Genomic DNA, 13,153 nt, shown 5'->3' with positions numbered 1-13,153 from the left:
TTATTTTCACAGTTGAGAAAAACTTTAAAGAAAAAATTGTTTAACGGAAACGTGTTACAAAAAATATGATTGCTATTACTGACTCTCAGGCTGGTTCTTTGGCTTAAGTACTTTCAGCTTATTGTATATCTAGACTTTAGAGCAATATATTTAATATATTGCAGCTTACCAGTCCTTAGATGTATTGGATGCATTCAGACAAAGAACATTTTCAGCAATTCCAGAAAATACTTGTTGATCTTGCCAGAAATGCTATATTCCTGTCACTTCCTATGAATTGAACTGAAAGCTCCAACAACCATATCTTCTTCTCAAACCATTTGTGTAAACTACTAATTCCACTGCTCTACATGTAAAGGGGGCGCTGCATCCGGCTTTTGACAGCTAGTTAGGTTATACCGCAGAGTGCTTCCCACTGCTTGTGTGCCCTAACTAGTGAGGCAAGAGCTGCAACAGCCTCTGCTTTATGTTAGATGCTTGAGCTCTGTGGATGGTTTGAACCAATGGCAAAGCGTGATTGGTCCAAGCTGTCAAATAAAAAAAATGAAAAATGAGAAAAAAAACCCACTGAAGACATCTCAATGACTCACCAGTGACTAGCAAGGGAAGGACATGGAGGCTCCTCCCTGTCTCCTCCCTTTCTCCTCCCTCCCTCCTTCACACTAGCTTGGTGACCGGGTTGGGGGGCTCTGTCACGTTGGGGGCGGGGCTTCTGTGTGCCGGGCGTGTTGGGGCATGCAGGGGTGGGGGAATGCCTCTCACCCAGCAATGAAACCGCACGCCACTGATGTCAAGTGCCATTGTAACAAGATAATTATTTGTATTCACTTCACCTCTCAGTGGTCACAATGTTATGGCTGATTGGTGTATATTCTTGAACAAATTTCCTCCCACTTCCTCTTAAGTCATGACACAAACTGGATGGAATTGTTCCAAAAGGAACACAGCAATATATCACTTTATTCTTTAGCAGAGTGGAAGAGGGTTACAACCAATAGTAAAAATCTGACAGAGACTCAAACTTTAAACCACTCTATACATCTTAAAAACACTTTTTTTACTGGAGTTCTACTTCAGGGATCTATTTATAAAGTGGTGAATGTGATATTTACCAAACACTCACACATGGTGAATTTTTATGGGCAATGCTTTTAAATCACACTGAATGATTGGTGAATGCCAGATTCACTGCTTTATAAATACATCTGCCCAACTATATTTCTGGATATGTCATAACTATCAGTGCACTTCTATGTGTGTTTGGGGCAGGGGTTTCCCTACACTTTGTGCCGCGTAAGGCATGGGTGGGGGATGCAGGAGATGCATGGTTCCTCTGGCTCCAGTTCTGTCCAGCATCCCTCCAAGCTCACTGATGTCAATGGTTGCCAGGAGCTGGGTTGGATTCCAGCTAAAGCATACTGCTCAGCTCCTGGCAACCAGTAATGTCAGTGAGCTGGGCAGGATGCTGGACAGAGCTTCACAGGTTAAGAGCTCTTAGCAACCTGGGATGCACTGGCCGGACAGGGGTGACAAGTGTGCCTCTATGAGATACTGTCTGAGGCAACCGCCCCAAGATGTCTCATCATAGCGACATCGCTGGTTAGGGGCAGCACATTTGGGCAGCGCAATCATTTCAATGCATGACAATTGCACCAAAGAAGTGCATGCACTTTTTTTTAAATGTGCAGCACCAAAATGCATGGTACGTTTGTACCATGCATTTTGGGGTGCTACAATGCATATGCTTTGGCAGGTGCATTTGGGGAGGCTTTCAGAATGAATGGCATCAGTGTGCCATCAACCGCACAATTTTGCTTGCATTCCTCCTGCTGCACAGGTGTGAATGGGGGGCTTAATTATTACATAAACACACATATTAGGGAAAATAATTCTGTTTTTTCATGTTTCAGATCAAATATTTACTACTAAAATTAACTTTCACCCTTTTTGTTTATTAGGAACAGTGTTTCATATCCTGGTGTTTTCTTTTACATCATCAGGATGAGTTACTTCTTGTGTTAGAAGCACAACAACATTACAAGAGGGATTTCCCACTGAGACAGAGCAGCGGGAGAAGAACAAGCTCTAAGGTCATAGCCCGACATCAGCACTTATCTGCCTGTGAGCAGAGAGGAGCCTGGGGCTTCATAAAAGAACAATCAGAGGTGGATATTCAGGGTCAGGAAAACAACAGAGAATGCCTCTATAGAACAGGAATGTCTGTACACAGCTTGAGACAAGAGTCCACAAAGGGACCTTACCTTGCCACCCGGGTTTGCACACAGGCTTTACATCCACTTTCACAGTGACCTCTTCCGCTGCATGCTTCTGGCCGCAGTCATATGCAGTGACTTTAATCTCGTACTGAGGCTGCTTATCATAGCTCAGCTTTTCTGTGTTCCTGATGTTACCTTGAAGATAAAAAGATCATGCACACCATGATTAGGAAGAAAGATCTTGACTCAGCGGAACTTAGTTTTGTCCTAAGCTAACTACTCTTCAAAAACTGTAAATGCTGCACAAAGTTTAAAAGCTGAACTCCAGGCAAACAGCTAAACACACAGATGAAATAAACATAAGAAAACTGTTCAATGTGCCAAAGGATTTGTATTTCTGTCAATTCAATCCTGAGATTTACACAGATCTACCACACAGCACAGGTTCTGTCTGGCAGGACAGGAGACCTGATTTTTCTCTGCTGCAGCTAAGTTACACTTACAGGTCTAGTCCCTGCCCAGCCTGTGACTGGACAGTGAACGGAGAAGCAGCTGACTGAGGAGTTAAAGTGATATTAAAGTCAAAATGTTTTAAAGTTATTTCAAGTGCTGATTAAATCACTTACAATGGATGCTACCCTTTGATGTTTCACAGCTTTAGTTTCCTGCAGATTCAGCTGATCCCCTCAGCATTGGCTAATTTGCCTTGCAGGGTCCTATGGACCCACCCTTGTGTGTGCTAGTAAGCTCTGTGTGTCTGTTTTTGGGTGGACTTCTGAATGGTTTTCGATAAAATACCTATGGCATCAGGTTACATTTTTTTACTTTGTTTAAAATAAAGCACAAGTGGTACATCAATATGCACTGATTAGTATTAGCTATTTCATAAGATTATTATTATTATATAAGAACATAATTGCCATTATACCATTAACAATTACCTGGTTAGTTCGCATGTTATACATTTTTAGCATAATTTGCAGGGGATGGTTATTCATTGCAATAGCTATTAACTTATACATTACAATCATGAACTATATAATAACATCTTAGAACTCTCATGACATGGTAGAACATTTGACTTATAATACTGGATTCATTCAGCACACAGACAGTGTTCTAGTCAGATAAATTACACACACTTAATAATGCACAATGTAACACATCACAGAGAGCAATCTCTAGCATACGTTTGATCTGTAACTGCTACTTTCCACTCATATAGCATAAATGTTAAAATGAAGAAGATTCAAAGATCTCAATCATGTATCTAGTAATAAGCGTGTCTTGAGCACTGAAATAAAAGTTAATCTTTTTGTACTGATTGATGCAAGATATTAAAAGAGAACTATGGGGTAACCGTTTTTCCACATAGTTCTCTTAAGGGTACAGGAGGACATATACTAGCGTCCTCCCGTTACTCAAAGCTCAGTATATCGCGAGCTACAGCTCGCGTTATACTGCAACCGCTGCAGCCGGGACGGATCCCGACAATGCTGTTGATCCACCTCAAGATAAGCAGAGCACGCTGTCAATCAGCCAGCGGGTTCTGCCTATCTAGAGGCAGAGCCAGCTGTGCCCGCCCCTCCCTTGTCCATTCCACCAGTCAGTGTTGGAGCATCAGAGAGGGGAGGGGGGGGGAGAATCCCTGCGGGGAGTGGTGACACACAGTCACCACTCTCTGCAGGGAGATGATCGAGAAGTGAGCGAGTGACAGTTTGCGTTCGCTCAGTTACCGATCTATTGAGCCGGCATGTGACAGTTTCATTGTCACACGTTGGCTCGAACTATGAGGATGAGTGATTTTCACTCAACTCATAGTTCTCCTTTAGCATGCAATGCAAAATGCTTCTTAAATGAAAAGGAACATACAAAAGGGATTTATTCTGAAGTGATCAAAGAAAGCAGTAATGGCTCTTACATATGGAGTAAAAGTGTCAAGCTTGGACTTGACTTATGGAAAAGCCACACAGGCCCTCGCTACGGAACACTAAATTTCAAGGAGGCATTGCCATGAGTTTTGTCTCTTTATGGTTAGATAATTCACTTTCATAAGCAAATTCAAGCACGTTAGCATCTGCACATTAGAAATATTTATTCAAATTGACAGGACTCTTACAGACATAAATTATAATAAAGGCATATTCAAATTTTTTTTAAACTTCATGAATGCAGCCACATTGATGAAAGAAAAAAAATGCACGTTTATTGATTTTTGGCAATTGAATTGCAAACATGTGAATCATAGGTGCAATGTACAGGCTTCTGCTGACCTGTCCTCCAGTCAAAGTACAGGCCTTCTGTGTGATTGGGCTGGAGGAATCAATCAATGGACTACAAGCGTCCTGCGCTTGTGCTCCACTGAGACCTGTAAGTCCCTTTTCTGCGGTGGCAGATCCTGTAAATGGATCTGTGAATACATGATGTGGTTGTGCGTGAACAGCCATTCACATCCGAGCTGCACTAAAATATATTCAGGATACTGCACAATTTATGTGTGTGTGTAGGAATGGGAGCAATTTAAAGGTGGGAGGTTATTGAATGTGACCATGTTTCATGTTACATCCTGGATATGGTTGTAACATGTAACATGGTCACAGATCTGGACTTAGCCTTTAAGAAGTGATACACAAACCTGGAAAAGCCAACATCAAACATCCTCAGCCTATCCAAGTTTAATGGGTGTAAGCGGGATGGACCATAGCAGAAGAGAATCTGGCTTAATTAAGATCTCTCCAAAGTGCTAGAGTGCGCTGGGCACACATATAATGGGTGGACCTCATCCCATCTTTCTATTCCCTTAATACAACATGCATGATAATAACACATAGGGACAGAGATGCAGAGAGTTAAAAGTTCTTTCGGAGCTCTAGGTTCCAAAAATGCAGATACTTATAATTGAACACAGGTTTCTCTCTTTCTCTCAACCATGCTATTCTCTGGGCAAAAGGGTTGGAAAAGCAGATACTATTTTCATACATTGGTGGTCCAGCGCATGTACCAATCATACACTTTAACAGACTTCAGATCTGGGCAACTCACATGCAAAAGCTACTGGCAGCTACTCTTAAAACCTTGTGACTTTGGCATTGTTGCACATACTTAACGGGTAACTCCACTCCAAAATATAAAACGTAACAAACCTTAAACAACAATATAGCGTATATAAGTATCGCACACGCCATTTTGTAATTTAATGTTATTAAAAATCACCTTCTTAAAACTATAGCTGCTGTAATGTTCTAAATCTGTGAAAAAATGCAGTGCAATATGGCTTCCTGGAGGTGTTTTGTAGACAGTTGGTGTACAGAACGTCCCCAGAAATGTCACTTCCTGCTTCTGTGATTGGCTGACTGAATTTCCCAGATGTCTGCTCTAAGATACAGGTACAATTTTTGGCATCCCTTGCAATAGGAATCTCATTTTTTGTGAGATAGTCCTTAATAATGAATTACTGTTAAAAGGATGCCGACACTGCAGCTTTCCCTATTACAACACCGGATGTCCACCAGCTGGTTATAATGAATCCAGACCATCCCATTAAAGGATCAGTTTGGAAAGGACATGCTGCAGCAAAACGTTTTTTCTTCAGAACAGACACAGGTAGAAAATTGCAACATAGTTTGTTAAAATCCTTACAATGTACACAGATCACTCAGAGAGCATTGATTTTTTTTCTCAACAAAAAGTGGCACAAGCAGGGCTAAATGTAGAACCCCGCACCTACCTCTCTCCATGCTGGCTCTGTCCTCCCGGGTCTGTCCTCTCTTTGATGGGCGCTTCATGATGGAGAGCAGGAAGCATATGCCTTTGGCTCAGTTTAGCCGCTCGGCTGCTGTATGGGCTATTGTGAATAACCCGTACAGCAGCCCTTCGCTTCCACTGAACCGAAGGGCAGAGGCAGCCGAAGGGAACCAAAGGATCAGCCAAAGCTACGGCTCGATCCTTCGGCTCTTTCGTGAATATCCCCCCTAGAGTTTTTACCTCCTATAAGGTAATGTTTAAAAATACTTAGAAGTGCTGACAATAATTTTCATTACCCTAGTTCCAGGAAATAGTACAATGATGTGATCATGTGAATTTTTGCAGCTCAAAAATTGAACGGACTGCATCTGGTGTGAATGAGTCCTAAGACTGCAAACAAACAATCAATCAAACAATAAGAACCACACTCACAGTGTGATAATGCCATAATAATGTGCTATATGAAATCTATGGTACTCCACGTCAGCTGTGTCTTCAGTGCAGCATATACTATAAGGTTCCAAAGTACCAAAACTTGCTAAAAAAATCATCTAGTGATGACATTCACCCTTGTGCTCCCCCTGAAGTGAATACACTTATTGGATTTAATAAACCAATACAGCTAATGGTGAAATAACACACAATGGGACCAGTTCAAAGCTTTACACTCTGATGGACTTTTTCTCATTACCAATTTTCCCCTCAGAATTCCTCTTAACATATACATAGAGAAAACAGACCTTCCATAGTATAACACTGCAGATATTAAATTAATAAAACAAAGAAAAAGCACACTCACAGACACGTGGTATCTCAGCACTAAATATATTTGCTCTTTGTGCGCTGCTCACCACTTTATCTGTGTGGCAGCAGCACTTTTGGGTGGTGTAATGACATCAATATGTCCCCTCCCACTCAATGCATTAAGTCCTGTGACTTTTTCTGGAGGGGGCAGGAGTCTCCACTCCTGAAGAAGTTACACAATGAAACGGGTTTCACTGCTCACTCAAAATATTGTTAGTTTTATTTATGACCACAGTGCACTTTATTTTATTAAAGGACCACTATTGCAAAAAAAATATATGTTTCTCCACATTTACATGCAGGACAAACTGGCAAAACTGTGAAAGGGTCTGGGAGAAATAATACCACAGGTCAGCTTTTCCAAAGTAAGAATGTTTGAGCTACAGTAAATCAATACTTAACACCCCCCACCTAAAGTGTATGTAAAGGTAAAAATGTTGTTAGATTTGGATACAGCAATAATAGGTTACAACCACTGTCTGGTGTTTTTTGCTAGTTGTGTCCCCTCTAGAGAGATGGACCCTTCTATGTGTCTTGTTGTCTAATGTCAAAGAGGCAGAAATCCAAAAATGTATAGTAGTTACCAGGGCAACAGGCTAGGATAAATCAATCAATGGGAATTTGGGGAGATCTTCTATTATTTCCTGATGGGTCTCCAAGACAAGGTGTGAAGGTAAAACTCCCCAGTTTGACACAGCCAGTAAAAAATAGCCTTATAGGGTTTAACCCTTTCCTACTCCATCCATAACTAAAGTACACTTTATTCAAGCTCTAAAACAAAGCCTTAAAGTGTACCTGTGATCAGGTTATGGGCATTCAACTATTTACATATTCTTAACAAACAGCATACGAGCTGTAAAGCGCTTATTGACCTCTGTAGCTGTAAGCGAGTAATTTATCCTCAAAGTTAAGATCATACTCGAAATCACAACGGAAGTTCTGAAAATGTTTAAGTCTTTATTTTATTTCCGCTCACCCTGCTACAACTTTCCAAAGCACCTGCTCTGTGTTTACATTAGAGGTTAATGGTAAAGGATTTCTGTGCTTACCTACCCTTTGGTTAAATTAAGTATTAAAGAGCCACCCGCAGCTGGAAGTCTGCTGAATCACTGCTGGAAGGGTGAACGGAACTGCCTGGATGACTAACTATACACGGCTTTATAAACAGCCACCTATAGTGTTTGGGACGAATGCTTACCTTGAAATGATTACTTTTTAAATAATACCAAATCAAATGATGAATGGTAGACAAATGTGCTAATTGTATTTACATATATTGCAGGATACTTCAAAATATTTCATGCCTTGTAAAGCTATGTAGCAGGTACACATCTTGGCTTTTAATTCTTTACCCAAAGCGATAGGCTTCTCAGGAGTGCACAGATGTTTCCATCCTTATCTCCAAGACTCTGGCAAATACACAATGTTTTCCTTGCAGAAAACTCAGAACCTCATTATAATTATAGTGCTACTTGGAAGCACATGGTAATTAGGGATATTTTTTAAAAGAGAATTGGAGACAAAACACACAATTCTGTAATGAAAAGGCTAAGTGAGCAGCTATTTCGCTGTGGCTCCCTTTTGATTTTGTGCTTTGGATAAAAAGCCTACCAAAATGTTTTGAGCCTGTAGCAGTACCACAATATTGGACACACCCCGCTTCTAAATACCTTTTTGATTTCTATAAATAGAAATGCAATCAGCATCATGACTCTCAGAAGTTAAAAAAGCGCAGGGGAAAGCACGCTACAAGATGTTTCATTCCAGAGGTAACAGGTAAAAGAGAATCAGCTGTGCAGCAGTTCTACATTTTATTTTACTTATTCAACACATTTTACAGGGTTTCAAATACATTTCAAATGCTGCCAAAATCCCTTACCCATCTACAGTATATCTCCTAACAACAGCGAGTCACTAGAGAATATCATGGTAATTTAACATCATAATGGAAGTAAGTATTATAGGGAAGTTATTAAAATAAGCTTTTTTGTAGAATTTATTTTATTTTTATTTCTGCATAGCCTGGATTAAAAAAGAAATAGGGCTGAATACGAACAACTTGAATTTGTCTGTCATTCCTTCTGGGGGATGGCTAATTTTGTTCCCCATGGTATCTGTGTGTTGTAAAGTAGCCACCACTCCAAGCTTGCACCTGTGATGGACTATAATCTCAATACAAATTAGCTAACTAAAGATGAGATTGTAGTCCATAACGGGAGTGAGCTTGTAGTGGTACTTTACAACATACACAGGGACTATAGGGAGGAAAAGTAGCCACCCTCCAGAACAAAGGACAATGTCAGGACCAATTCAGAGATGATTTGAAGATCTACAGCTGAATTATACATTAAGATACATTTGTTAATAGTTAAGATACGTGAATGCATTTTTAAGATCTAACTCCTGAGTTTCGTGTCACTTTAAGATGGATTGAGGTCTGCGGAAACGTTGACAATAAATTGCTGATGCTTTGACTTTTCTCCCCCAGAGGGCTGTGAGTGCCTGTTTACATAATTTGGATTTTTATGGAAATGTTTGTGGATGAGCACCTGGGCATTTAACTCACAAATAGAGTGCAGTGGCAACACCTAGAACTCCCTCTCTCTCTCTATACAAATATATATAAACAGACTGTATGTGCAAATTAAAGAAAATGAGGATCTTGGAGGCTTTGTGTTGCATGCAACAAAGCTTAATGAGTCTCTGTTGTGCTACCTTAAGAATTATACTAATAAAATATAACAACTGTGCCCTTTGTTCATATAGCAAAGTGTAAGTAGAACTGAAAACGTAAACTACATCTTTCAGATGTTTAGGCATTGAAATATTACACCAAATTAATGTTTTACTCCTTTCAGCAATTGCTGTTCCACTAACAAGTCTATTTACAATTATCCTCTGTAGACAAGGCTTGACACACAAAACAGTATGCTCCGTTTTTGCTATCTAGCCTCTGGCTATTTGTCAGTACAGCTCTTTGGCTGCATATTTTTGCCAGCTATAAAAGGATGCCTATGGGTGGGGAGAATCATTCAAACAATACAGATCACTCTTCCTCGAACCCGATATAATTGAGTCATAGGAGGAGGTTAGCGACTGTGATGATTCAGGGGTATAATATTTGACGGTTTTAAAGTATATCAGGAAAACATCCTATTTTGCTATCTGCACTAAATCCCTCACTCCATCTACCAAGCTTGCTTTTGCCATCCACCTCCAATCCAGTATCCAATCAACTTATTTGAAACTATAGTATAACTCCAACTTATGTTTTAATATACACTATATGTAGTAAAGAAATGCAGACTTAAGTACTGAATGAAATATCTCAAATCAAATTTTTTTTGTCTAGCAATATGCAGAAGCTTTATGTTTGTATGATGCTTGTAAAGCAGTACATAGCAATTAGATTCATTTTCAAAAGTGTTGTGAATACAATGGCTTTTTGCAGGTCCACATAAAATTATCCAGTAACCTTGGTTCTGCTAGAGGCTGCAATCGCTGCAATCTGTTGCTATGATCTTTAAAACTGTTATGCAAATATCATTTTTAATAAAAACTCAATATTTGCATATGACTAGGGAGATGTCCCACTCTGGTTCCTACATTATAGTACTCCTTCCTGATAGTATTGTAATATAAGGAGACAGAAATGAACTGAAGTGCCCCTTATCTTGAAGATTAGGCTTCTCAAGGGGCTTACAGCAACACAGCAGGGCACTATGCAAGATACAAAGGTATTATATAGCTCTAGAGAACCCATGCTATTCAGATGTGGGGACACATGCTTTCTGTGACTCCATAACTGACCTTCTTTAAATAGCGAGTCTACCCGCAGATGATAGTGTTGGGTAAAATGGTCTTTGTTTTTTTCAGAGGAAATCAGAGAGAAAATATGGCAATTGGAAGCCCTGGGAGGTTTAGGAATTCAGGCAGAATATTTTAGGCATTTTGCCAAATGTGTTGATAACTTTGGCAAGTTTATCTGGAATTTCATCTTTGCCATGTAACAGGTAAATCGTGGTATACCTTAAGCAGTCATCAATGAATGTGCGAAAATTCCTTTTTTTTCCTGCAGCCTGAGTTTTCAAAGAACCACATGGATATGAGTGAATTAAGTCCAGGGGCAGTGGGCTTTGCTGTTCCCTTTATGCAACTAGTGCACTTAATTATTTGACTCCACACTGTATTACAGTTGTTACCTCTAAATGTTGCTACATATCCTTGCTTGGTTAACTTTTTTACTGATTGAAGGTTATTTTCAAAACTAGGAACGCATAATAATCTTTCTGGTGACTCTTTGGCAACTCTTTTTTGATAGAAGGCAGTGTAGATAACCTTTCCATATTCCTTCTGAGACCATATATTGCCTATAAACTGTTGTAATTATTTCTGCCTTGCTTTGATCAACCTCATTCTACAGTTCCAAATTCTGCAATTTGCCTTTAAGTGACCTGTCTTCTGCACACAAATCATTAATGTGTTTCTTGCTGTATATTAATATTATTGTCTTGTTGGTTCTGAGTACAAAATTTGCTGCCGGAGCATTTTCACTGTTTGTACTTTCTGCTTTTTGCTTCTATTCTTCCACAAGCTTGTCTTTAACATACTCCATGGTAAGCTCATCATTTGGGTGAATATCAAGTGCTGTAGCAAATGTCTCATAGATGTCTGGGAGACCACAGAGTAGCAGTGCTGCTATATGAAAATCTATTATTTATTCTTTTTTTTAGCTTAGTCTGGTATAACTTTCTATTAAACGTGACATTAAAGGTAAAAAAGAATCCCCCCCCTTTCTGCTGTAAGCACTTACCTTATTTGATGCCTCTTGCTGCCATCATCTTCTTCCTTACACTCATTTTCAACAGTCCATCCAGTGCTGGTGCCGGTCTCTGATCCACCGCAGACTCCTCTTGTCCCACGGTGTCTGTCCGACGTGCATGCTCCATTGAGCTTCAGTGTCTGTTTTCTCCCCTCCCCTCTCCTGCGCATGTGCCTGCACACTTCTGCTTCACAGCGGTTCGGGAGCCAGGAGTGCTTCACCCGGGAGCGAGAGTTGCTGGAACAGGTAAGTAATTAGGTATTTCTCTAATTTTGTATTTATTATTTTTAATAATGGGGCATATATCTGCTGCTTGCTAGCAGTAGATATATGCCAAAAAATAAGAGTACAATTTATTCATAAGATTTGCTCCCTCATGTTCTTTATGTAGCTCCTCCCACATTTATTTTGCAGTTTCACACTTGCATAGGTGATTTAATTTAAAGCGACATTAAAGTCAAACTTTTTCCCCCCCTTCCCTATCCTGCTGTAGGGACTTACCTTAAATGAGGCCTCTTAATCAGATCATCTTCTTCTTTACTGTCCTTTTCAGATGTCCCTCAAGCGCAGGTATGGGTCTCCGATCCAGCGCTGGCTCCTCTGTCCTCCTCCTCTCTGATTTCCCATGGAGTCTGTGTGCATGCACGCTGCTGCATTAACTTACCCTATGTCTCCCGGCCGAACATCTGAAGTGCCTATGCGCCCACCCCAAGATCCTTTGCGGCCGCCTGAGACTCTTCAGATGTTCGGACAGGAGCGTGCGGCAAAGACACAAGGTAAGTTTAAACTCTTTTTAAACGTTTAAAAAAAAAAATGTTTTTGCATATATCTACTGCTTGATAGCAGTAGATACATGCAAAAACACGCAAGGGTTTAATAACCCTTTAATCATCATCTATGTCAAGGATATAGTACTTTGAGTTTGTTGATCTATCACTGTCCAGTCATCTGTAAGTGGGTTTGGTCTGGTCTATTGTATACACTTCCATGTACCCTCTTTTATTAGCAACATCTGTATTTTACATTTCCGGCACTGACTTGTCAGATTAGCCTCTAAAAATATTGATAAAAATTCCTGAATCCCTGAAGATCCCCGGAAACTCATCTCTTCAGTGAAGTTTCTCCTGTTTCAGTCTAACAACTGAATGTTTACTTTCTCCATCAACTCAATACCACATATTGTAGTTATTACCATTTATATCACTTGCTCCTCCCTTTTAGTTAGTAAGCTCTCATGAGCAAGGTCCTCCTACCCTCCTGTCTTGAGCTGTATCGTAACTATGCTGTCTCTTTCTATATTGTAAAGTACTGGCACTAAGTGAATCATGTATAATAATTATACGAGCTGTACTTTACATCTATCCAGCAAGGTTTCCTCTTCTGTCAAGGATCAGATTAACTATGTTGGTGCCTATGATTCTCCCAAAGGTCTAATGTTGTATTAAAGTAGGTCAATGTTATGTTTTTACTATATTTACCATGCTCATTTTTTTTTTTTAGATTTCAGCTAATTTCGATGTTAAAATAAATGTAATTCAGGTGCTGAATACTGCCTAGAGGAACAGCA

The 13,153-nt window shown here is 40.0% G+C and overlaps 1 protein-coding gene across 1 annotated transcript in view; it reads right to left on the bottom strand.

Annotated features, from left to right (window-relative positions):
- CLSTN2 (calsyntenin 2) overlaps positions 1-13,153 on the bottom strand; it is a 725,439-nt gene that overhangs the window by 163,603 nt on the left and 548,683 nt on the right. The window contains exon 5 of the mRNA XM_018564198.1: positions 2,262-2,411. Within this exon, the coding sequence (XP_018419700.1) occupies positions 2,262-2,411 (150 nt within the window). The remainder of the gene's footprint in view (positions 1-2,261; positions 2,412-13,153) is intronic.

This window comes from Nanorana parkeri, unplaced genomic scaffold (assembly GCF_000935625.1).
Source record: "Nanorana parkeri isolate BGI_ZX_2015 unplaced genomic scaffold, ASM93562v1 scaffold733, whole genome shotgun sequence".
NCBI classification, from domain to species: domain Eukaryota; kingdom Metazoa; phylum Chordata; class Amphibia; order Anura; family Dicroglossidae; genus Nanorana; species Nanorana parkeri.
This window is presented reverse-complemented; position numbering and strand designations above follow the sequence as displayed.